This window comes from Callospermophilus lateralis, chromosome 8 (genome assembly GCF_048772815.1).
Source record: "Callospermophilus lateralis isolate mCalLat2 chromosome 8, mCalLat2.hap1, whole genome shotgun sequence".
Classification (NCBI taxonomy): Eukaryota; Metazoa; Chordata; class Mammalia; order Rodentia; family Sciuridae; genus Callospermophilus; species Callospermophilus lateralis.
In genome coordinates this window covers 86,376,791-86,402,738 of record NC_135312.1, presented here as the reverse complement: position 1 = coordinate 86,402,738, position 25,948 = coordinate 86,376,791, and the positions used below count along the sequence as shown (strand labels likewise).

At 37.3% G+C, this 25,948-nt stretch overlaps 1 protein-coding gene across 1 annotated transcript in view; it reads right to left on the bottom strand.

Moving 5' to 3' along the window:
* Papss1 (3'-phosphoadenosine 5'-phosphosulfate synthase 1) overlaps nt 1-25,948 on the bottom strand; it is a 121,237-nt gene that overhangs the window by 62,169 nt on the left and 33,120 nt on the right. The window contains exons 2-5 of the mRNA XM_076864096.2: nt 14,594-14,708; nt 11,166-11,401; nt 6,713-6,851; nt 2,611-2,729 (exon numbers count right to left, since the gene is read on the bottom strand). Of these exons, the coding sequence (XP_076720211.2) occupies nt 2,611-2,729; nt 6,713-6,851; nt 11,166-11,401; nt 14,594-14,708 (609 nt within the window). The remainder of the gene's footprint in view (nt 1-2,610; nt 2,730-6,712; nt 6,852-11,165; nt 11,402-14,593; nt 14,709-25,948) is intronic.

The following is a 25,948-nucleotide window of genomic DNA, read 5'->3' as shown; positions in this document are numbered from 1 at the left end:
GAAGCGTGAACTGTTTCCCAGAACATGGGAGGAATAAAGGCTGGTAAGAAGAAAACAGCTAAAATATGTCCAAAGTTTTTAAAGGCTAAGAATGGATTAGTGTGGCAGGTGAGTATAACTGGGATCCCCAGGAACAAAGGTTTCTGAATTCAGTCATAAAAAGACCAAAAACAGGTGCTCAGAAGAAAGCTCAGAAGTCAAGTCTGGAGACTAAGAGTCTTCCTCAGTGGTACAGTCACAGAACTCTGCCCATTTCCCAAACCCTTCCCTCATATACACAAAAACCTTAAATCAATGGACAAGGGCAGAAGCTCTCCTAGGGTCCACTCCTAGAGTCCATCTAGGGGAATGGTAGAATCAAATAGGATCTGCTGAAGGGAAGGAGGTGGAGAAATCCTCTTGTGCCCAAGATCCTGCACTATTACAAACCAGGTAAATAGACACAAAACATGCTAGTGGTGTGACAAATAGGAAACTCACACACAGGACATCCCAGGTTCAAAGAAGTTAGCTGCCATGTCAGGAAGAGGCAGACACTGAGGAAAACCTGCCTCAAGACTCAAAGGATACTTAGGTCCTACCTAAGACTGAAGCTGAACTATGAGACCTAGAACCATCACTGTGGTTTTCCTACCATGAGCTTAGCACTAAAAAAAATAAGCAATAGCAGTTTACTGTTGAAAGAAGAACAGAGTAGGGAAAGAGACACCTTCTGTGGAATGGACACGCAGACGATGCAGAAATCTGGACCAGGTGCACTGAGAAAAACCCAAGAACAGTTCAGGCCCCACACCAGCACAAGGTAAAGCAACTCAATCCTGGGAAAATTTGAAATCTGTGGTACAATAAGAGGAACTATAAAATAAGAAGAAAGGCAACTGAATATCGACTAAATTAATTCAATTCACTACATTAAAAGCACAGCAGAAAAAGAGATGTCCCCATGGAGTAAACATTATTTATCTCAATCTCTTCTATTCATGTAGACACAATATCCAGTTTTCAATAAAGTAAATCACAAGATACCACAAAAAGGCCAAAAAACAAAAACAAAAAAAAAAACAAAAAACACTTGTCAAGTGATAATACAATCAACAAAGCCATGTCCAGAAACAACCCAGATGTTCAAATCATCATATAGGACTTTGAAATATATTAATTCATGATTGTGTGATCTAGTAGAAAAGTAGACAACATGCATGAAAAGATGGAGAATTTCAACAGAATTTCCCTGTATACTACACAGAAAGGAGAGCCAAATGATGACAAAATTGCTTGTTAATGATTACCAGAGTTTTAAAATTTCTTCCATAAGCATATCACTATTAATAGATATAGGGAAGAATCAGGAACTTAAAAGGAACTGAATTAAAATTATCAAACTAAATTATTAATAGGAAAGAATTTTTTTAAAAGATCATGTTAAAACTGTGGAACAATCTTTACCAACCCAAGAAGGTTAGAGAACCCTAAGCTGGAAGAAAAAGACCCAAACATACTAGAAGACCTAGATATATCATACCAAAACTGCTAAGAAACAAGAATTAAGAGAAAATCCTGGTTCAGACGGAAGGGGCGGGGGTGGTGGGGTGGTGGGGGGAGAACAATTATAGCGAACAAAGAAAAGACATCAAACTCTCCTCAGAAATAATGCAAACAAGGTCCATGGAGCAACGTCTTTAAATATCGAACAGAAAGAAAAAAACAAAACAAAACTGTCATCTCAAAATTTCATACCTAACAGAAGAAGTACCTTTTTAAAATGAGCAGAAGAGAAAGATTTGAAAGCCTTTACATAGTAATTCCTCTGTGGCTCCAAGATACCACAGACATACTGAAATCATGGTTTCTAACACTTTGTAGGAGTTATATCATCTTTTTTTGTTTCTGTCCCCTACAATGTAAATCCCTCAAGAATGGAAACACAGCTGATTAACCTCTGCACTGTTAGACCCTAGGACTGAGACCAACTATAGTTATGGGCTTTTAATCAATGTGTGATTGAGCAAAAGGAGAAGAAAAAGAAAAAAAAACTTCTGGAAACACAGAACAGAGTCAAGAAAACATGTACTTGTTAGCGGGTTTGAGCACCCTGGATAATATCAGGACTCTTTAGCTTCAATATGCCCAGTTATAAGAGAAAGGTCCTTATGTTCTGGAACCTTACCCTCCACAGAATCCCTTGACAAAATTCAACCCTAAGGATACCCATCAAATTGTCACAGGGAAAATGCAGGCATTCCCTAAATGTTTAGGGAAAGTTAACAATACTGTGTACCTCAACTTGAACACAATAATACCAAGTTGCGGGGCTGAATAATCATGGCTGGATTTCTGCTATTAGGTATTGATGTGGTAAAATTACTGATAAAAGATTATGTTATTCCTAAGTTTTCAGAAGTTTACTTAACCAGAATATTTCATATATTGTACATATGAAGCATGCCCCACAATACCCAACACAGTGACACACACAGAGAAACCTGTTGGCCCTTAAAGAATTTAAAATACAAATATCGTTCAATATTAACATTTCCATGTTCTTGGAGGGGGAAGGTTACAAGATGGATATAATTCTTCTCTGGTTTTTCTTTTTTCACTGTCTCTTACCCGTTCCTGTAGAAGTTCCACAACTTGCTGAACACAGTCATTTACATCACAGGAGTCTGTTTTCAGCACCAATTCAGGGGCTTCTGGTTTTTCATATTCAGAATCGATTCCAGTGAAACCTTTAAAAGGTATCAGATAATAGAGGAGGTAGAAATTAAAATAGCTGGTTTCTTCAGTACAAGTTTCTACTTGAAATTAATATTTATGCTGTTCCTTCTCAGTTCAGAATTATGGAACTGACACTTCTTTCTTGGGAGAAGAGTTCTAATTAAATTTCCATTTCTTCTTTGAACACATAGAGTCAATTATCATTATCCAGTCTAATTATGTTCAACAAAGTTGTCACAAATACTAAATAAGTAAATATTGAACCACTGCTCCTTAGTAAACTACAAGACTGGATTCCTGACAGCCTCTGGTCACAATTTTGCCAACTGGACAATTCTTTCACTTTGTTTGGGTGTTATTCTTTTAAAAGATACTTTATTTAACATATCAGTTCCTTTACATTGGACTCACAGCCGAGTGCACTAGAACTCCTGCCTGAACGAGAATGGCATTACCTAACACACACTGGATAACACACAAGTTATTCAGCATGTGTATTTTCTACCACAGTCTTCTTGTCCTTAGAGGTGCTAGACAGCATTTTTGGCACTAGGGGACATTTTAAAGAGCAAAATCACTTAAAAAAAAGCATTAAAATGAAAAAAAAAACCATATGGTATTAAATCAGATGCAAAAAAGACATGTATTTAAGGTTTAAATTGAAACAAGAAGGCCAAGTGTCACCTTTGTTGACTTCAGCTGGAAACATGTCAATCAAGTGATTCCCACTGTTCACCACTGTCCTCCTGTCCACAAGTGACCCCAAAAGTTACAGGAGTATTGAGTTGAGGGTTACAAATAACTTTTATCAAATAGGCAATCTTTTAAATTGTTTTATATTTTTATTAGGCAAATACACAAATAAAGAGCCCACAAATAATGAGGATCAACTATAGTTCTGTCACCTTTTTTCTTTTTTCCCCTCTTAAGTAAATGCCTACACTGTGAAGAAATAAAGAAATGATACCACTGGGTAACCCAGAGCTTCCCTCTCCACAGGAATACAGGCCATCGTACCTGAGCTCTAGGCATAAAACCAAACTGAACAAAGTCTTTTCCCTCTCGATGCAAAAACTGACACTAAATCAATCTGTCCATTACAGTCACATGGAATATCCTTGGCAGAATCAAAGCTCTGCAGGATTCTTCTGCCATTAGACAGCAAGTATTGAGGCAACAGGAATTAACATTAGCTTAAGTAAAACAAAAATAAAAATGATGAGTCCATGATATCACCAAATAGATTCCACAGTTGAATAGTATCAATTGAGATATTAACCATTACCTCGATTTTCCCTGTTGTGTGTTTCTACATAACTGCAGAGAAAAGAACAAATACACAACAGTTCCCCAGAGTAAGTCAGCTGAGCCCAAGCTAGGCTCGGGACACCCTGATGTTACACCAACATAAGTTGTTCAAGTCCTGCCTAACGTGGAAAGTTTAGGCCAATCTTAGGTTAGAATGGTAAATATAAATTTAAAATCATTCCTATTAAAAAGTATAGTTAGCCAAAGAGTTCTAAAATATGTACTATAACCCTATAGCACACTTATTTCTTTTTTTCCTATTTCATATTTCTAAGCATTATTTGAAGTCCTGAATCCAAGAAAAAATATCTGCCAACTGTATTTAGTGATGGGTCACAATAAAATAACTGGAGGAAACATAATTCCAGTTAGAACATTGGTTGTAAAGTTCTGACTGAAACTGTGGCAATTCACTGGAGTCCTATCCCATGATTTCTCCAGCTTTACCCCTTGGTTTTAAGACTTCTCAAAGTAAAGCCAATGTGCAACAAAGCTAGCAAAGCTTTGTTAAAGACTTGGCTTGATGCTGCAGAGATTCAGGAGTTTTCCACCCAGCTAGCTAGGTGGTTGCAACAAATGTATGCTGGGAGGAAAACACTTATATTTAAGTCAATAATAAGTAACTACTTGAGTAGGAATCGTGACATAATTCACATGTGGAATGGATGACAGGAATATATTCACTGCCTAATAAATGTCTTTAAAGGTCTAGTAAAGACTGAGGTCCACTGAATGTATGAGATCTTGTCTGTTCTTGAATGTTTACCATCACAGCTCTGAAACTGCAGGTAGGAAATTGTTAAGCACCATTTTGACAAGCAAATTTTTTTTTAAATAGTGCTATAATCAGGAACCCTAGCAACAGGACAAACCTAAAATAAATCAGCATATATGAGTATGCACACATACACACAAATAAGTTAACCTAAGGATCATTTTCTGAGGAATGCAGCCAATACTTGGGAAAGTTAAAAACAAAAGAAAAAAAAAACAGACTGACATGAACACCCCAGTTATAGATACAAACCCAAGTGACTCCAGGACATTTTGAATTTGGTCTTAATCATCTTTTCATCCCTAAGCACCAAACATATACCCCACAAATAGAAAGCAGTGAAATACGTATTGAACACCCCATTCTCCCGCCTGCTTTTCATTTAATCAACAAGTGAATGTGTGTGACAGGTATTATACACTGGGCCACACACTGTACAAAATTTTAAAATACAAAAATGCTCAAGATGTTGTCCCTGCTCACAACTGGTTTAGTTTACTCCAGCCAGCCAGACACACCTACCTCCCTCACAAATCCACCCTTGCAAAAACAACAAAACCAACTACAATTAAGAGAAGTAAAAGGTTTAGACTGCAGAGTCCTGTACATACCATTTGGCTTTTCTGTGACCAATCTCTATACAAAAAGCTGAAGTGAAACTGGCCATCATTGGAGTGATATTGGAGCTACGGGCTAAACTGGTTTCCCTCCCACTGTCACTATTCCAGTCAAGCAGCCTGTTCTGAGTCAAGAAGCTTAGTGGATGAAGGGATTATACGCAGCGGGCCTTGTCAAGAAGCTGGGCCTCCATGGTAGAATTAACAGGAAGCATGTCAGACTTGTTCACAGAATGAGATGTCACCAAGGCAGGCAGAATTTGTCTCATCTAGTAAAGCATTCCCAGAATAACAATTATTTTCCCTCTGGTTTAATTTTCACTTTTAAGGTTCAGAAACTGAATATCAAAATCTAAAATCACAGAGCTCCTGATAGATCCTATGATGGTCCCAGGCTACCACACCCCCTGTTGGGAAGACAAACAAAAGTTACCTGCATGAATCACTCATCCCTAAACAATGCTCAATGAGTAATCTATTTTTTTTTTTTTTAATGCTGGCATGTCCTATTTCCCTAATGTCAAGAATGTCTATAAGATAAATAATGACTGGTATCAAAGGCAACAGTAGAAACTGGTCCTCAGTTTTTCCTTCAATGTCTAATGTTCACCACAGTTGAGACTCTGGGAGCAGATCGTGAAACCTAAAAAAGCAAAGAGTGTATATGTTGATAGAATCAGTGATATATATTAGTCCTATTTAGATTGAATAGTGGACAATTCCAAGCACTGTGATAAATAAAAATAGGCTATTTTTCTTGCCATCAAGATACTTATAATAGGGGCTGAGGTTGTGGCTTAGTGGTAGAGCACTTGTCTAGCACATATGAGGCACTGGGTTTGATTCTCAGCACCACATATAAATAAATAAATAAGGTCCATCAACAACTTAAGAAAAAAATTAAAAATCAAGATGCTTATATAAGGCATTTTTCCCAGTAGTTCGGTTAAGGCCTCCACTTTTACTGAAACAAAAACTGTAGAAGTGATGGCAGCTAGTAAGTAACCTAATGTTAGACACCTCACTTTACCAAGTAGGTTTCCACCACCTCTCAAAGTCGCAACTCTGTCTTGTGAGTAAAATTCCAACATGACCAACAGTCAGTGCACAGTGCTCTACTGCTGCTAGGCCTAGGAGAGAGAACCATGAGATGAGACCCACCTTTGTCCTCAAGGAACCCCAAGTCATATGAATACTCACTTGAATATTCCCAATCTCTGAGAAAAGAGTATCAGACAGGTGGAAACATAAAATAATCTAAGCAAAGAGAAACTGGGAAGACAATATTACTTGCCTTTAATTTCTCCCGCTCGTGCTTTCTTATAGAGTCCTTTGACATCCCTCTGTTCGCAGACATGCAGAGGAGCATCAACAAAGACTTCAAAAAAGGGTAAACTTGCACCCTCGTGGATTTGCCTTGCATTGTTGCGGTCCTTTAAAAAAACACGACAAGCACAGAAACAACAAAAAGTGATCACACACATCAAGGGTACCATATAACAACAAGTAAAAGTGCTTTCCAACTGAGTTAGTGGAAAATATATCAGGAAAAAATTAATTTATATTTTAAAAATATAAACTGAAATGAACAAATCCAAGACATTATTAGGTTAATATTCATTAGCCTAATGAATGCAAACCCAACATCTTGGAAAGTTCCAGAAGAGAAACAATGGATGTGCCATGAATACTCTGACCTAAATTCAACTGGAAACCTGAATCAAAGTCCAGCTGGAATGCAGGTGTCATCTGGCCTCTCCCTGTTATCACCTTTAACCTCAGCCCAGGTTGGCATGAAAGTGACTTCACAAAAGAGGTCGTCCATCCAGAACCCCAATGCTGGCTTACTCCTTCACCAAATGCAGCCCTTGCAGCTGCTTCTCTCTGGCATTGCCAAAACATATCTGTTTGTACAGCTCCTAACCAGCAACCCTCTAGAAACCACCTTTATCGTTCTATATAAACTCTCCACCCCACCGGAACACATTTTTCTTTGAAAGTCAACATCATCCTCTTCCCTCTCTTAACTAAAAGCCAGCTCTACCTTGAGGATGCTTCATTTGGCTGTTGTTCTCAAGTGCAAGCTCCACATTTGTACTCTATATTAACCACACTGCAGTGCTTGTATTTCCAAAGCTAGTTCCTCAACTTCTGTCGTTCTTTTCCTACATTTTAGCATATGCCACCTTTCTTTAGAGCCCTCTGAAAAACCATGCCTATTTGCTCCATTCTGACCAGATGACAGTACTTTCTTTTTCAAAAAGAAAATCCCCAGGCACAAAAGCTCTTGGTCAAGTCTGTCATACAAATGTATCTACATCCTAACAATCTTATCTATCCTCCCCACCACTCCACCCTTCACATAGTCTAAATCCCCTCCCCTTTCATGTCATCCTACAGGAAGCTGTTCAACGCATTCTCTCTACTCCATCTGAAATCATCAGCCTTACCCTTCTCTACTGCTTTCCCCCCAAGCATTACACAAGTCATTCTCATCCATTTAAAACAAACTAACAAATCATACAAAAAGTTTCCCTTCATCTCAGCTGCTTTTCAGTGCTTAAAATGCCAGGAATCTGACTTCAAATCGCACTGCCACCCCAACAGAATCCTAACTGTGACTCCCCAATCATTCCCCTGCACATTCCGTTTGGCTCCCAGCCCTCGCTTTGCCCTTCCCTTACTTCTCATTTTGAAACTTGTGAAGGGAGGCCTTGAACTTGTGACCCTCTTCCCTTACTTAGCCTCCGGAGGTACTAGATCAGGCATGCACTGCTTCCCTTAAACACAATGGTTGCCCACACTCCACCATAGCATGCTGTTCACCTTCAGCAGGCCTTGAGCACTCTACTCAGCTGCCTCCATAGTATAAATAAGAACACATACACCAACACTGAAGCCCAAGCCCTGACTTCTCTCCTGAAGTTAAACATACATCAACTTCTTCCTAAATACCTGGATATCCCACAGGCGCCTCAAACTGATATGACCAACAATGAATCCAGTCTCTCTTCTCCCAAACCTGCATTCCTCCTTCCACTGCCCAAGGTATGACAACACTATGCGCTCTTAACCCTGAATTGGTCTGATTCTTTACCTCTCCCACAACATTCACTGGGTCAAAAGTCCTTCAGATATTACCTCTATGTGCCACACCAACCCCATCTGCCCTATTTCCCCACTCCCCATTCAACCTCATTTCTCTCACTGGAACAACTTGAACATCCTATTCATCAGTATTCTCAATGCCCAAAGCCACACTCCGTACTATTTCCAGGGTACCAGCTAATGTAAAATCTTATCATCCTACTAGACTCTTCAGAGTCTTCCCACCACCATCAAGATAAGAGGTTTGGATTTTTACAGCACTACAGCTGGTCCCACCATTCTCAGGCCTTTACTCATTGAGCTATTAATAATTAATACTAGAACTATTAGGTTTGTTTTTAGAACCAAGATGCCCCAAACACATTTACTGAATGCATAAATTTGATCATGACTGGACAGGAAAATATACATACCTATATTACACGGTCCAACCCAAATATTATGAATTTTGACATACCCTAAACATATCCAACCTCGTTCTTAGAGCTTTTACAAATGAGGACAACAAAGATTTTGATCCACACTATGAACACAAGGCAGGGAGATCAGCAAAGACTTTTAGATACCCTAGCCTCAGCTGGTAGCTCTCCAAAGCAAGTCTCACTGACTTTACCAATGTTCCAAGAGTTGCAAAGATAGACAGAAGGTTCAAGAACTTCACTGTGATTATGTTTCCTTTAAAATTGTTCATACGCAAGGATTCAGAAATGCTAAATAACACTCGTTCTGTTTACATATTTCTTCGGATACACTTTAAACTAACAAATTGACACTGATTCCAAGGTTTCAGGAAAATAAAAAGTATAGCTAGTCCTCAGGGAACACTTTAGGACTACTGCCATTCTTCAATTAACTGAACCTGTGAGGTTAACAATCTGACACTTTTTATAGGTCAAATTTTGTTTAAAAAAGTCTACATGATCATTAAAATGTGTTTCTGGGCTGGGGATGTGGCTCAAGCGGTAGCACGCTCGCCTGGCATGCATGCGGCCTGGGTTAGATCCTCAGCACCACATACAAACAAAGATGTTGTGTCCGCTGAAAGACTGAAAAATAAATATTACAAAATTCTCTCTCTCTCTCTTAAAAAAAAAAGTGTTTCTAATACAGTACTAGAATTGTGCCATTACTATTTATTACATTGTTGAATATTTGTCACATGCCAGACACTTTGCTGAGGACTTTCGTGCATGATTTATCTAATCCTCAGAAAGCCGTTAATTAGGCATTAATGGAGCTTAAGAAAGTTAAGTGAACTGGCCAAGGCCATAACAGTAACAACCAGCAGAGGTGAGATTCCAGACCACCTGTGTCCAACTCCAATGACAGACTCTGCTTTGAATCGCTATACAAATTTGCTTAGTATTTGACATCTGGGCTTCCTAAGGGCAATAGGTTGTCATTCAACGAACACTAAGAATCTGGCTTTGGTACCAAGTTAAAGAAGACCAAACATAAAGAAGACTTTAACACTCAAGGAATCCATGGGATTTGGAGGCAACATAGCATGGTGGACACAACACGGGTCCTGGAGACACACTGTCCAAGTGTATATCCTTGCTTTACCAGTATAGCATGTGATTTTGGCCAATGTACACCTTAGTTTCCTCACACATACCTTCCTCACTGAAGATGAGAATTACATGAGTTAATTCACATAAAAGCACTTTACAACAGTTAGCAGCACATTTAAGTAAGTGTTCAATAGTTGGATGCAGTGACACACACCTGTAATACCAGAGACTCGGGAGATTGATGCAGGAAAATCACAAGCTCAAAGCTAGCCTCAGCAACTTAGAGAGGCCCTAAGCAACTTAGGGAGACCCTGTCTCAAAGTAAAAAATGGCTGGGGAGATGGATCAGTGGTTAAGCGCCCCTGGGTTCAATCCCTGTACCAAAGGGGAAAAAAAGTAAGTGTTCAATAAATGTTAGCTACTATTATTATTGCTACTGGTACTATAAGCAGCACCAGTGAACTAGGACATTGTAAAGTAATGTGTTAAAGTACAATAACAAGGGCATAAAAGAGCCCAACAAAGCCTGAGGGAGGAAGAAAAGTGCTTATGAGGAGGAGATGCCTAAGCTGAGTCTCAAACTTTGAAGAGAACTCAACTGAGGCTAAGAAGAGATGGGCAAGAGGAAGGAGAGAAATGTCTTCTGAGTCAGGGAGAAACAAAAATCCTGAGATAAAGAACATGATTTTTTTCAGAGAAATACAAAAAGTGACTTGGTGTTGCTAAGGTCTCTATAAAGTCAGAGTGTAACGGGAACTGAGAAAAAAGAATCAAGATCAATGACATCATAGAGGACATGTGTTAAGAAACCTGAATTTTTCCTGGTGTCTGACACCGGCCAAGTGTTCACAATAGGTTTACTGAACTGAAACATCAAGCTTGAAATAATTTGGCGATGGACTTAAGTTCAATAACTTTATTATACTCTAGATTACAAAAACCTGTTTTTATAACAGCAGCTTTTCCCAAAACTGGATTTACTCAGAAAAGTTATAGCACAGAACTGTGTAGGTTATTTTAATTTGGAGTTAACCTCAAAGAACAAGTCACTGTTTTAGTTATGTGCTCTGATACCACATTTTCAATAGATGTAATCAGAATAGCATTGGCACAAAATCCACATACCTGTGTATAGGGTGATATAAAACTGGTGATACACACTAAGCCAGCATCTGCAAACAGCTTAGCAACTTCTGCAATGCGCCGAACATTCTCTTCTCTGTCTTCAGGACTAAAGCCAAGATTTTTATTAAGACCTTGACGAATATTGTCACCATCCAAAGTGTAGCATGGGATGCCATGGCAAACCAAGTACTCCTCCAAAGCCATGCTCACAGTGGTCTTCCCTGCCCCAGACAAGCCTAAAAGTAAACAGTCCAGAGATATTCCACATGTAAAGTTAGAACAGTAACTACCAAAGAATTTTAATAACAGGTTTAAATGTATTCATGATTCACATAGGTCTCTCAGGAACATTCTTATCCAATATTTTCATTTGAGATTATTTACCTAGTAAGTAAACACTTGTTTTTGATTACATCTCTATGCCCAAAGGTATCCTAGAAGTCGTCAATAAGTTCTAAAATGATTGGGTATGTTTTTCATACTTTGCCCTCTTATTAATACTAAAATACCACCAATTTAAAAAGTTTAATTCTCAAATTATTTATAAAGGAATAAAAAGAAAGGACAAAAGTAAGTGAAATATTAAAAGTTAGCTATATATTGAAGGATCATCACCTAATACAAACTACCATGATAAAAAGTGTATGTACAGGGCCGGGGTTGTACCTTGGTGGTGGAGCGCTTGTCTAGCATGTGTCAGGCACTGGGTTTGATCCCTGGCACCACATAAAAATTACAAAAATAAAATAAAGCTATTGTGTCCATCTGCAACTAAAAAAAATTTTTTTAAGTGTATGTACAATATTCTTTTGTATTATACAACTTATACAATTAATTGTAAGTATTTGTACAACTTATAATATTCTTAAAAGAATATCCTCATTTCAACTTGTTTTCCTCTATAAACAACAAAAGAAAAAACACATTTATGCACTAATACTTTAACATTTTAATAAGTATACAATTATACAATTCACAGTCAGGGGAGTTATAAGGTAAGAGATAAAATACTGAAGTTTAATGTGTTAGTGCTTTTGAGAGAAATCATGGTAGCACAGAAGGTTAACTGAAAAAAAGAAGACCAGAAAGGATGACAACATTGAGAGGATCAAGAGAGCACTGGGTGCTTTATTCATCAAATATTCAACAAATATAGCAGATTATATTTCACAAGGATGATGCTGCCATGGTCACATCAAGGGCACAATCTAATGCCCCACTCTTGCATCTGGGCTGGCTTGAAGATTCACCATTAATGGAAAGAATGTACTGAAATGACATTGTGGGTCAGAAAAAAATTATACAGCTTCTCTGGGGTCACTGAATTTGGGAGAATTCCAGAGGTAGATGTTTCAATTGACAGTACCAACAGCTAAGCTCCCAACAGATACACAGCATCAGCCAACTAAATCCCCTGGATATCCAGTCCAGTCTTCAGCGACGGCCCAATCTAGCATGACCACAACCAGACAAGGCCCGAGTAAAAGGGGCTGCTGTGCCCTCCTGAACTCCCTGCCTTCAGAGTGGTAAGCAGATTAAAATGGTTGCTGTTCTACACCTCTAGGCATGGGATAATTTGTTACACAACGGTAACTGGAACAAAGAGATAGTGAGGCCCTAAGCAATTGCATTCAGTGAGACTCTCTCTCTAAATAAAATACAAAAAAAGGACTGGGGATGTGCATCAGTGGTTAAATGCCCCTCTCAATCCCTGGTACTAAAAATAGTTCTTCTGGGGCTGGGGCTGGGGCTCAGTGGTGGAGCACTTGCCTAGCATGTGTGAGGCACTGGGTTCAATCCTCAGCACCACACAAAAATAAGCAAATAACATAAAGGCATTCTGTCCATCTATAACTACAAAATATTTAATATATTAATTTTTTAAAAAAAAAGTTCTTCCAATATCAAATGGAAACAGTAAAGTTCCTAAACAGAAAGAAAAATCTGAACAGCCTCATACATCCTCACAAACACATTAAATGCCAGAAGACAGCAGAGTACTGTTTTTATAATTTCAAAAGAAAGTATGATTCGAATATACACTTTACCCAGTCAGGCTGTCATAAAATATGAGCAGACACTTGCAAACATAAAATCTCAGGATTCAGATCTCAACAGAAGACATCTTTCAAAAACTACTTAACAATGAAATACAAATTATCATGACTTGATTCAAATAAAGGGCACACAAGCAACCATGACATAATAAAAGAAATGATGGTGAGTTCCTGAGTATTAAATACAACAAAAATGTAAAGTAGTATAAAAATTGAAGATGTTAAAACAAAATTATAATTTTGTTTTAACATTGAAGATGTTAAAACAAAATTATTCCAGAGGCTCTAGAGGCTGAGAAAGGAGGATCCAGAGTTCAAAGCCAGCCTCAAGAATAGCAAGGCACTAAGCAATTCAATGAGATCCTATCTCTAAATAAAAGTACAAAAAGAGGCCCTGAGTTTAATCTCCAGTACCCAAAATAAAAAGTACCCCCCCCCCAAAGTGTTACAAACCTAGGCAATTTAAAAGCAACAATTTTACAACAATCTAGATCAATTTAAGAATGAGGGGACAGGTAAAATTCAAGAGTGCTGTTTTCTTTCACAGAAAAACAAACATCTATCTACAACATGTAATATTTTTAAAATGTTGCTTTTAACAATCAGCACAACTTTTATTTATTTAATTATTTTTAGCACAAATTTTTAAAGACTGGTAAAGATAGTGTTGACAAAGATACTGGAAAATGGACCCTCTCCCATATTCTTGGTGGTAGTCAACTGATACAAAGTTTTAGTGGACAATTGGCAACATTTTTAATACAATTCCTACATGTGAGAGGATTCATTTTTGTACCTATAATATTATAATAATATCATATTATATATTATTATTATTAATTACACAGAAACATGGCATATTCATATATGCAATTGACATTTTTTTGAGGAGCATCATTTTTAAAACTATTCCTAAAATCAATTTACCCTCTAGCCACCCTACTATGGCTAAGCCCAAAGAGATAATCAACACAAGAAACCATGAGCTTGCCACACAAGCTGCAAGATAGAAACTGATAATTTGAAATTCTTTATTAGTCATTCTTTCTCTCCATACAATTAACACTGTTAGCTCCTTGAAGCAGAACCAGACTTTATTTGTACTCAGCTTAGAGATTTTGGTGTGGTTTCTATTAAGAGATGGTTTTAAGATGCATTCTGCTATCTCCCCCTTACTTAACAGCAATACTACAAAAGAACAAAAGTAATTAACAAAAGAAAACATTATTTTTTTTTATTATTATTATTATTATGCAACTATGTCCACTACACATTGTTCCTGCTCCAAAGACAAGAACTATGTCTACTCCTAATCCAAAACTATTGATAAGCACTGCTTTTAAAATAAACTGGTTTCTCTCTTGACCATACCTGTTAGCCAAACTGTGCAACCACGAAAGCCACCTCTGGTCCCCACCACCTGACCTCTCTTGTTTCTGCTGACATGGTGAGCTTGATAGGTGACATTAGTTGCTCTCTGCATTCCCTGGAAAAAAAAAAATTTTAAAAAAATGGTTCACTTGCATCCATAACAGATAAACACACACTCCTTGCAACCATACAGTTATGCCAAAAACAGGAAGAAATAAACCGCCAGCCTTGTTTTCTTTATAGGATGGGCATGATGTGCAATATTTCCCATACACCAATTAATTTAATCCTTATAGCCATCGAATGACACAGGTACTCATATAAAGATGTTAAACCTGAGGAAACTAAATATCTCCCAAGTAACGGAAGAGTGGTAGACTCCAGACCCTAGTCTTCCCACACATTCATTTATTCATTTATTCATTCATTCAACCAGTATTTGCTGAGGTCCAATTAGTGTGCCAAGGAAAAAAGATCCCTTTACTAATGGAGCTTACACTCAACAAGAGGAGAATGCAAACCAGAAAAACTTATTTAGGAGAGTATTATACAAAAATAATAAAACCAGATAAGAAAGATCAGAGAGAAAGGGAAGGAGTGTCTATTTCAAAAGGATGATCAAGAAAGTCCTGAGAAGCTGGCAATCCAGCAGTCCCCTTAATGCAGCATGGAAGAGTTGCGTACAGATACCATGAAGCAGTTGCCTTTGGGGGGGGGGGGGGGGGAGTGAAATGCACTGATTATAGCCTGAAGTTTTCCCAACTTTTCTTTTCCTTCAGGAACAAAAAGGGCATAAAATTACTGAGGCCTTAAAAGATCTAAAAACACTTTTCTCAAAGAAGATATAAAAATGGCCAATAAGCACATTAGATGACAATATACTTAGCCACCATAGAAATGCAAATCAAAGCCACAGTGAGATATCACTATTCCACAAGGATACCTAAAAACAACAGACAAGCACTGTGAGGAACTGGAGACGCTGGAATCCTCATACATTTGCTGATGGAAATGTCAAACTGTACAGTGACTTCTCAGAACAGCAGTCCCTCAAAATATTAAACATAGAAATACTACATGACTAAGCAATCTCACCCTAGATATGTACTCACAATAAATAAAATCATATTGCCACATACAACTTGTACAGGTGTGCCAAAGCAGTATCATGTATAAATGTCAAAAAGTAGAACCCAACTGTTCCATTAATAAACTGCTGGATAAACAAAATGTAAACAAAGTTATGCAATATAACCATACAGCGGAATGTCACTTGGCTGTAAAATGAAACACCGGTACAAGATAAAACATGGCTGTCCTCAAAAACAGTAAGCCAGGTGAAAGAAACCAGTCACAAAGACCACATATTATAGAATTCCATTTATATGAACTGTCCAGCAGAGGCAAATCTGTAGATGTAAAAAGATCAGTGGTGGTCTCAGGCCAAAGAGGTTGGAAAAAAGGGGGAATAAATGCTACTGGTTGTAGGATTCTTACTAGGGGTGATAAAAATATCCTAAAATTGAGTGTGGTGATAAATGCACAAATCTGTTCAGATACTAAAAACCAGTGAATTTTACATTTTAATGGGCAAGTTGAATGGTATGCAAATTACACCTCAAGAAAAATTTTTTAGTAACAGAAAAAAATAATTATTGTTAAGACTATGCAGATAGTCAGATATAAGCATGGAGACCGGGGAGAACAGGGCTCAGTCCATCTCCAGTGACAAAAGATCACACTACTCAGTGTGATGAAAAAATCACATGTAAGCTGCATCCCTCATGACCAGTTACTACCTTATTAAAACTAAAAAAGGGGGCTGGGGATGTGGCTCAAGCGGTAGCGCGCTCACCTGGCATGCGTGCAGCCCGGGTTTGATCCTCAGCACCACATACAAAGATGTTGTGTCTGCCGATAACTAAAAAATAAATACTAATAAAAAAAAAATTCTCATTCTCTCTCTCTGTCAAAAAAAAAAAATTAAAAAAAAAAACTAAAAAAGGGCTGAGGCGTTCTGGCTCAGTGGTAGAGCACTTGCCTAGCATGTATAAAGCACTGGATTAGATACTCAGCACCACATAAAAATAAATAAATAAAATAAAGGTCCATCCACAACTAGAAAAAATATTAAAAAAAAAAAAAAAAAACTAAAGAACAGGGTATGACCAACTTTAGGGACTTTCCAGGCTTGGAACACACACATAGCACTGAGGCTCTGTCCTTTGGGTGACCCCAGTTCACTGTAATATCATTTACACTGCAGTTTTGACATCCTTCAGGGTGGTTCTGCTTAGGTGCCAATAGGAAATTTTCTAATGTGGCAAAGTCAGCACAGGGTACACTAAATCATGAGGGAAAACCTAGTAACCACCCCAAATGCTTAACACATGAAGAGAGAGGTTTGCAGACCAAATGTAGAAACTCACCTTGGAAAATCCCAGGCCACCTTCTCTCTTGGGACTGCCTACTCCAAGCTCTCTGGAGTATTACTTTCATTCACTTCACTAAATGAAGGAAATGAAATGAATGAAATGCCTATCCTGTCTCTCTCCCACTCAGGAACCCATCACTCGGTTACAGCCTTGATTTTCTCTACCTATGGAGCAACAACATAATTTATGTTCTCTCCAACAAATTATATCCTTTTCAACTGGGTATCAATATCCTTCTGAAAAAAAAATGTATTAGATACTGCTTTATAGCTCTTATCCTTAAAGAGAATTTTATTCAACACTCACTTAAAATATTTATTGAATTCATGCTATTTTCTTGACATTCTTCTAGACGGTAGTAAATAATACTGTTACAATCAATGACCTCAAAATCTCCTGTCAATCAACTGCCACCTGCACCACTACGACCATTGCTGCCGCCTCTGATTCCACTGCTGCCAGCCTGAGGTTGCCTGGAGGTCTTCTTTCTGGGTGCTGCTGCCACAGAAGACACCACTGCCCTGGATGCAACTGAAGCCGACACTGCTGCTCAACCCAAGATCGCCGGGTGACGCTGCCCCCACAACTGCAGCTGCAGCTGCCACAGCAGCCACCACTGCTACTGAGTCTGCTGCCTGCTGCCAACAACCATTGCCACTACCACTGCTACCACAGCATAGAGGACTGCTTTGGGGGAGACTCCAGGTTTGGCTGCACATGGCTGCACCCATTTTGGGACAGCCAGGGCCTGGGGCCCCAGAGCAAGCAGGTTTACCACCACAAGAGCCTCTGTCTGGGGACTCCAGCTAGGACCTGCATGTCCAGTGTGGGGGTACCTGCAGGTTTGGAGGAGCCTGGGGTCTTCCTGCTGAGAGGGCTGGTGGCCCTGGTCTTGCTACTGCATCTTGGGGTTGTTCCTTTGCACAAGTGTATCCCTAGTGGTCTTTCTGCAAGTAGGAGCAGCACTGAGATCTTGGGACTGTAGTGTGGCCAAGCCTGAGGTAGCTGAAGCCCAGATCAGGGGATAAAGACTGGGTTTGCAAGGGCTGGGTTTGGTGATCCCAAAAGACATCAGAGACAGGGCTGAGAAACTGTTGAACACTGACAAAGACAGTTCGACTTTCCAGCATGATTTATTTTATTTTATTTTATTTTTTGATTCGCTAATTTCTCTACCATATTTGGAATAGGATGTTTTTTACACATCGGTGTGTGGAGGACAATGATATATGAATGGTGTTTTGCATTTTTGTTGTATTCTTATGTCTTTAATTTTTTCTTTTTGTTCTTAGTCGTCCTCTCTCTTGTCTATTTTCTTGGATTTTTTTTCCCAATGTTTCTCCAACCAACAGCCAATCTCTATAGGCTTTTCTTCCACTCCTCCTGTAAATTTTCACTTCCAGCTTTTCTCTTCCTCCCTCGTGAATATTACATACTACCCTACCTCTGTTCTCTCATCCACCATTTGAAATTGTAAACCATTTTAACAAATTTTCTGTTTGTACTAAAGATATTGAACTCATCATTTTGATTTAATAGGAGAAAGCAGTAGACGTGTTAGTGGGAGCTAGCAGGATTAAGAGTATATATCGTGTACACCGGGTGCTGCTGATATTGGTCTCACCATTAAAACACTAGAAACCTTCAGGGTCACTATAGGTCTACAGGGTAGAATTTATGCTACCTTAGACCTATACTTCCACATGGGAAAACAAACTAACAACATGAAAAAACAGGGAATAAAGCGCCCCAAACAAGTCAAGATGTTTCAACAACAGAAGCCACTGATAACACAGTAGAAGAAATGTCCAAGAAGGAGTTCAGTTTGTACATAAATTAATATGTGAAGTAAAGGGTAGTATAAGAAGTGAAATCAAAGAAAAAATATAGGAACTGAAAGAACATTTCAATAGAGTTACAGATCATGAAATAAAACAAACAGAAATCCTCGAAATGAAGGAATCAGTAAACCAAATTATAAATTCAATAGAAAACATCACCGACAGAATAGACCACTTGGAAGACAGAACTTCAGATAATGAAGACAAAATATATAATCTTGAAAGTAGAGTTGACCATGCAGAGAAGATGGTAAGAAACCATGAACAGAACATCCAAGAATTATGGGATAACATGAAAAGACCAAATTTAAGAGTTATTGGAATAGATGAAGGAGCAGAGATATAAACCAAAGGAATGCACAATCTTTTCAATGATATATTAGCAAAAATTCTCAAATCTAAAGAATGGAATGGAAAAATCAAATAGAAGAGGCTTACAGGACTCCAAATTTACAAAATTACAGCAGACCCACACTAAGACACATTATAATGAGAATGACTAACAGAGAATAAAGATAAAATCTTAGAGGCTGTGAGACAAAAAAAAAAAAAAAAAAAAAAAATCAAATTACTTACAGGGAGAAACCAATTCGGATCTAAACTGATTTCTTATTCCAGACCCTCAAAGCTAGGAGGTCCTAGAATAAATATTTCAAACTCTGTAAGAAAAGGGATGGCAATCAAGAATTTTATATCCAGCAAAATTAAGTTTCAGATTTGAAGATGAATTTAAAACCTTCCATGATAAACAAAAATTACAAGAATTCACAAGTAGAAAGCCTACACTACAGAGCATTCTCAACAAAATGTTCCACAAGGATGAAGTGGGGAAAAAAAAAAAAAAAAAGTGAAAACCAGCAAAGGGAGGATTGACACTAAAGGAACATTCAACCAAATGAGAAGCTAAGACAAATCAAAAACCAGAAATAAATCAAAAGACAGGGAACACAAATCACACCTCAATAATAACCTTGAATGTTAATGCCTAAACTCATCAATCAAAACACATAGATCGGCAGAATAGATTAAAAGCAAGACCCAACAATATGCTGTCTTCAAGAGACTCACCTCATGGACAAAGACATCCACAGGCTGAAGGTGAAAGGATGGGAAAACACTTCTTACTCACATGGATTGCGTAAACAAGAAGGGGTTTCCATTCTCATCTCAGATAAAGTAGACTTCAAACCAAAGTTAATCAGAAGAGACAAAGAAGGACATTTCATACTTCTCAAGAGAAGTATATATAAGGAGGACACAACAATTGTAAACATTTATGCCCCATAAATGGAGCATCTACCCATATACATCAAACAAACCCTTCTCAATTTCAAGAGTTAAATACACCACAGTACAATAATACTGAGTGACTTTAACACACATCTCTCACTACTGGACAGATCTTCCAAACAAAAGCTAAATAAGGAAACAACAGAAATAAATAATATAATCAATAATTTACATTTAACAGAAATATATAAGATATTTCATCCATCAACAAACAAATATACTTTCTTCTCAGCAGGACATGACTCCTTCTCTAAAACAGACCATATCTTATGTCACAAAGCAATTCTTATTAAATTAAAAAAAGAGAGAGAGAGAGAGATAATACCCAGCATTCTATCAGACCCCAATGGAATGAAATTAAAAATCAATGATAAAATAAATAATACAAGCTACTGTAACAAATGGAGACTAAATAATACATTATTGAATGATGAGTGGATAGGAGAAGAAATCATGGATGAAATAAAAATATTCTTCGATGTAAATGAGAACACTGATACAACATATCAAAATCTCTGGGACACTATGAAGGCAATACTAAGTGGAAAGTTTATTGCACCGAGGGCATTCATTAAAAGAATTAAGAAGTCAGCAAATAAATGACCTAACACTACATCTCAAAGCTCTAGACAAAAAAGAACAAATCAATAACAAAAGCAGTAGAAGACAGAAAATAATTAAAATCAGAGCTGAAATCAATGAAATTGAAACAAAAGAAACAACTGAAAAAACTGATAAGTTGTTTTTTTTTGAAAAAATAATTAAAATAGATAAATCCCACATGGTAACAAAGAGAAAAAGAGAGAAAACTCAAATTGCTAAAATACAAGATGAATTAGGAAATATCAAAACAGACATGTCTGAAATACAGAAGATAATTAGAAACTATTTTGAAAATTCATATTCCAATAAAATAGAAAATATAAAGATATCAACAAATTTCTAATAACACATGATCTACTCAAACTGAATAAGGAGGTCATATACAATTTAAACAGATCAATTTCAAGTAATGAAATAGCCATCAAAAGCCTACCAACCAAGAAAAGCCCAGGACCAGATGGATTCTCAACCAAGCTATACAAGACTTTCAAAGAAGAATTAACACCAATACTCATCCCTCAAAGTATTCTATGAAATAGAAAAGGAGAGAACCCTTCCAAACTCATTCTATGAGGCCATTATCACCCTGATACCAAAACCAGACAAAGACACATCAAGGAAAGAAAACTTCAGACCAATATCCCTGATGAACATAGATGCAAAAGTTCTCAATAAAATTCTGGCAAATTGCATACAAAAACATATTAAAAAGATAGTGCACCACAATCAAGTGGGGTTCATCCCATGGATGCAGGGTTGGTTCAACATATGGAAATCAATAAACTCAATTCATCATATTAATAGATTTAAAAACAAGAATCATACGATCATCTCAATAAATGTAGAAAAAGCATTGACAAAATACAGCACAACTTCATGTTCAAAACACTAGAAAAACTAGGGATAGTAGGAACACACCTCAACATTGTAAAAGCTGTCTATGCTAAACCCAAGGCCAGCATAATTCTAAATGGAGAAAAATTGAAAGCATTCCCTCTAAAAACTGGAACAAGACAAGGATGTCCCCTTTCACCACTTCTATCCAACATCATCCCTGAAACTCTAGCCAGAGCAATTCAAACTATCACTATTAGCTGATGACATAATTCTGTATCTAGAAGATCCAAAAAATTGCACCAGAAAACTTCTAAAACTAATAAAGGAATTCAGCAAAGTAGCAGGATATAAAATCAATATCCATAAATCAAATACATTCCTATATATCAGCGATAAATCCACTGAAAGAGAAATTAAGAAAACTACCCTATTCACAATAGCCTCAAAAAAAAAAAAAAATTAAATACCTGGGAATCAATCTAACAAAAGAGGTGAAAGACCTCTTACAATGAAAACGACAGAACACTAAAGAAAGAAATTAAAGAAAACCTCAGATGATGAAAAAAATCTCCCATGCTCCTGAATAGGCAGAATTAATATTGTCAGAATAGCCATATTACCAAAAGCATTAAACACATTTAATGAAATCCCTATTAAAGTCCCAATGACATTATTCATAGAAATAGAAAGAGCAATCATTAAATACATTTGGAAAAACAGGAGACCCAGAATAGCTAAAGCAATCCTTAGCAAAAAAAAGTGAAGCAGGAGGCATCACCATACCAAACCTTAGACTTACTACAGAGTTATAGTAACAAAAACATCATGGTACTAGCACCAACATAGACTTGTTGACCAAGGTACAGAACAGAGGACACAGAGACAAACCGACATAAATACAGTTATGTCATATTTGATGACTGCCATTCTAACAGGAGTAAGATGAAACCTTACTTATGCCAAAAACATTCACTGGAGAAAAGAAGGCCTCTTCAACAAATGGTGGTGGCAAAACTGGAAATCCATATGTAGCAAAATGAAATTCAACCTCTCTCTCTCTTACCCTTCATAAAAATCAACTCAAAATGGATCAGACTTAGGCACTAGAACAGAGCCCTGCGCCTAATAGGAAAAAAAAAAAAAAAAAAGGCCCAAATCTTCACCACGTCGGCCTAGAATCTGACTTCCCTAAAAAGACTCCTAAAGCACAAGAAGTAAAATCAAAAATCAATAAAAATGGGATGGATTCAAATTCAAAAAGCTTTCTTCTCAGCAAAGAAACAACCAATAACATGAGGAGAGAACCTACAGATTGAGAGAAAATCTTTACCACATGCACCTCCAATAAAGCATTAATCTCTAAGATACATAAAGAACTCAAAAAACCTAATACCAGGGGCTAGGGTTGTAGCTCAGCAGCAGAGTGCTTGCCTAACATGCATGAGGCACTGGGTTCAACCCTCAGTACCACATAAAAATAAAATAAATAAAATAAAGGCATTCTGTCCAACTACAAATACAAAAAAAAAATTTTTTAAAACTTAACACCAAAAAACAAATAACCCAATCAATAAATGGGCTAAGGAACTGAACAGACACTTCACAGAAGAAGAAATACAACTGATCAACAAATAATATGAAAAAGTGTTCAACATCTCTAGCAATTAGAGAAATGCAAATCAAAATTACACTAAAATTTCATCTCACTCTTGTCAGAATGGCAATCATCAAGAATGTAGGCAACAATAAATGTTAGCAAGGATGTAGCAAAAAAGGCACACTCATACATTGCTGGTGGGACTGCAAATTGATGCAACCACTATGGAAAGCAGTATGGAGATTCCTCAGAAAATTGTGAATGGAACCACAATTTGACCCAGGTATCCCACTCCTCAGTTTATACCCAAAGAACTTAAAATCAGCATACTATACTAATGTAGCTATATCAATGTTTATAGTAGCTCAATTCACAATAGCTAAACTATGGAACCAAACTAAGTGTCCCTTAATAGATGAATGGATAAACAAAATGTGGTATATATACTCAATGGATATTACTCAGCTTTAAAGAAGAATGAAATTATGGCATTCACCAGTAAATGGATGAGGTTGGAGAATATCATGCTAAGCAAAATAAGCCAATCCCATGAAAACAAAGGCCAAATGTTTTCTCTAATATGAAGATACTAACTCACAATAAGGCGGGGGGCCCTAGAGAAGAATAGCGTTACCTTATATTAGGTTGGGAGAGGAGGGAGGGGATGTGGAGATAGGAAAAATAGCAGAATGAAAGACATTATTACTTTATGCATATATGTGACTACATGACCAATATGATGCTACAACATGTATACTCAGAAAAATTAGAAATTATATCCCATGTATGTATGATATAGAATACACTTTGATATAAATACATTTTACTGCCATGTGTAATTTAATTTTTTAATTAAAACAAATTTTAAAAATCACTGCCCTCATGGATCTCATCTTCCTTCTAGTGCAGTGGTTCTCCAAGGGTGATCTCTGATCAGCAGCTTCAGTATCTCTTGGTAATGTGTTGGAAATGTAAATTCTTAGGTCTTTCCTCAGGCCTACTAAGTCAAACTCTGGGATAAGGTCCAACAAACTACAGGTATACAAGTCCTCCAAGTGATTCTGATCAAATTCAAATTTGAAAATAGTGGGATTAGTGCAGGGGAGGAGAACCAGAACCAAGATACATAAATAACCACTTAAAATTTTTAAACTGTCGACAATGTTAAAGTAATCCATGTTCAGTAAAAACTGTACTTGAGATTTTAGAATTCTGATCTTTTTCCAGACTAGTGATAAACAGTTCAATGCTCTCTTGATGCTGGGCAGCAGCAGCAAACCCCAGTTGTCAGCTGGTCACGTGATCATGTAGGTGAACTGACACTTAAAAGTTTACTGTGTTGCTAAGATACAATGCTCAATGTTCACAGGTTAGTTACATTAAAAGCGGTTCTGACTTATTTTCAACTTACAATGGGTGTATGGGAACATAACCCAATTCTAAGTTGAGGAGCATCTATATGTAAATCAAACAGTAATAACTGTCAAAATATTTTTAAAAATTGAAGCAAAAAGTATTGCTCAGGCCAGGCACAGTGGTGCACGCCTGTAATCCCAGCAGCTCGGGAGGTTAAGAGAGGAGGATCGTGAATTCAAAGCCAGCCTCAGCAACAGTGAGGCTCTAAGCAACTCAGTGAGACCCTGTCTCTAAGTAAAATACAAAATAGGGCTGGGGATGTGGCTCAGTGGTGGAGTGCCCATGAGTTCAATCCCTGGTACTCCCTCCCAAAAAAGTGTTGCTAAGAATTATCCAAGGAGTAATGGTGCCAAAAATTTAGGGTAGCCAAGAATCTTTCATCAAAAAGAGAACAAATTAAAAGCTTGGATGATCTCCAAGGGAAACATAGTCCAGAGAGAAGAAACAGCAAGCACAAAGGGAAAAAGTAAATGGACTAGGGAATGGCTGCTGAGCATTCTAAAGGACAGGTCTGAAACCAATAATCATAAATGTAAAGCAAGGGGGAAGCAGGCATGGGGGTAGGAAAGATGGTGGAATGAGACAGACATCATTACCCTAGGTACATGTATGATTACACAAATGGTGTGACTCTATTTTGGGTACAACCAGAAGTCAAAATTATACTCCATGTGTATACAATGAATCAAGGAGCATTTTGCTGTCATGTATAATTGATTAGAATAAATTAAAAAATTAAAAATAAACTATGGTAATATGATAATAAATAAATAAATAAACGTAATGCAAGACCAGTTCCCATAACTTTACATTTTACCACAAGTACAAACCCGTGGCATACATTAGGGGCATAAAATAGTGACAGACTCAACTGGGGCTGCCATTTGGCCCAGAAGTCTTCAAAATGGGAAACAAATACCCTTACAGATATGTAAACATGGATATTTTAAAATTAACAAGTAAAAATTATACATATTCATCATGTGCAACATGATGTCCTGAAATATGTACATGCTCTGGAATGGCTAAATGGAGTTAACATATGCATTACTCTTGTGGCAAGAACATTTAAAATCTAAGTGATTTTCAAGACTATAATACATTGTTATTAACTATTGTCACCATGTTGTATAACCTTGTGAATTTATCCCTATTTAACTGCAATTTTCTATTATTTTTTAAAATATCTGTTTTAGTTGTAGGTAGACACAATAACCTTTATTTTACTTTTATGTGGTGCTGAGAATCGAACCCAGTGTCTCATGCATGCTAGGCAAGCGCTGTACCTCTGAGCCACAACCCCAGCCCTAATTTTCTATTCTTAAACCAAGATCTC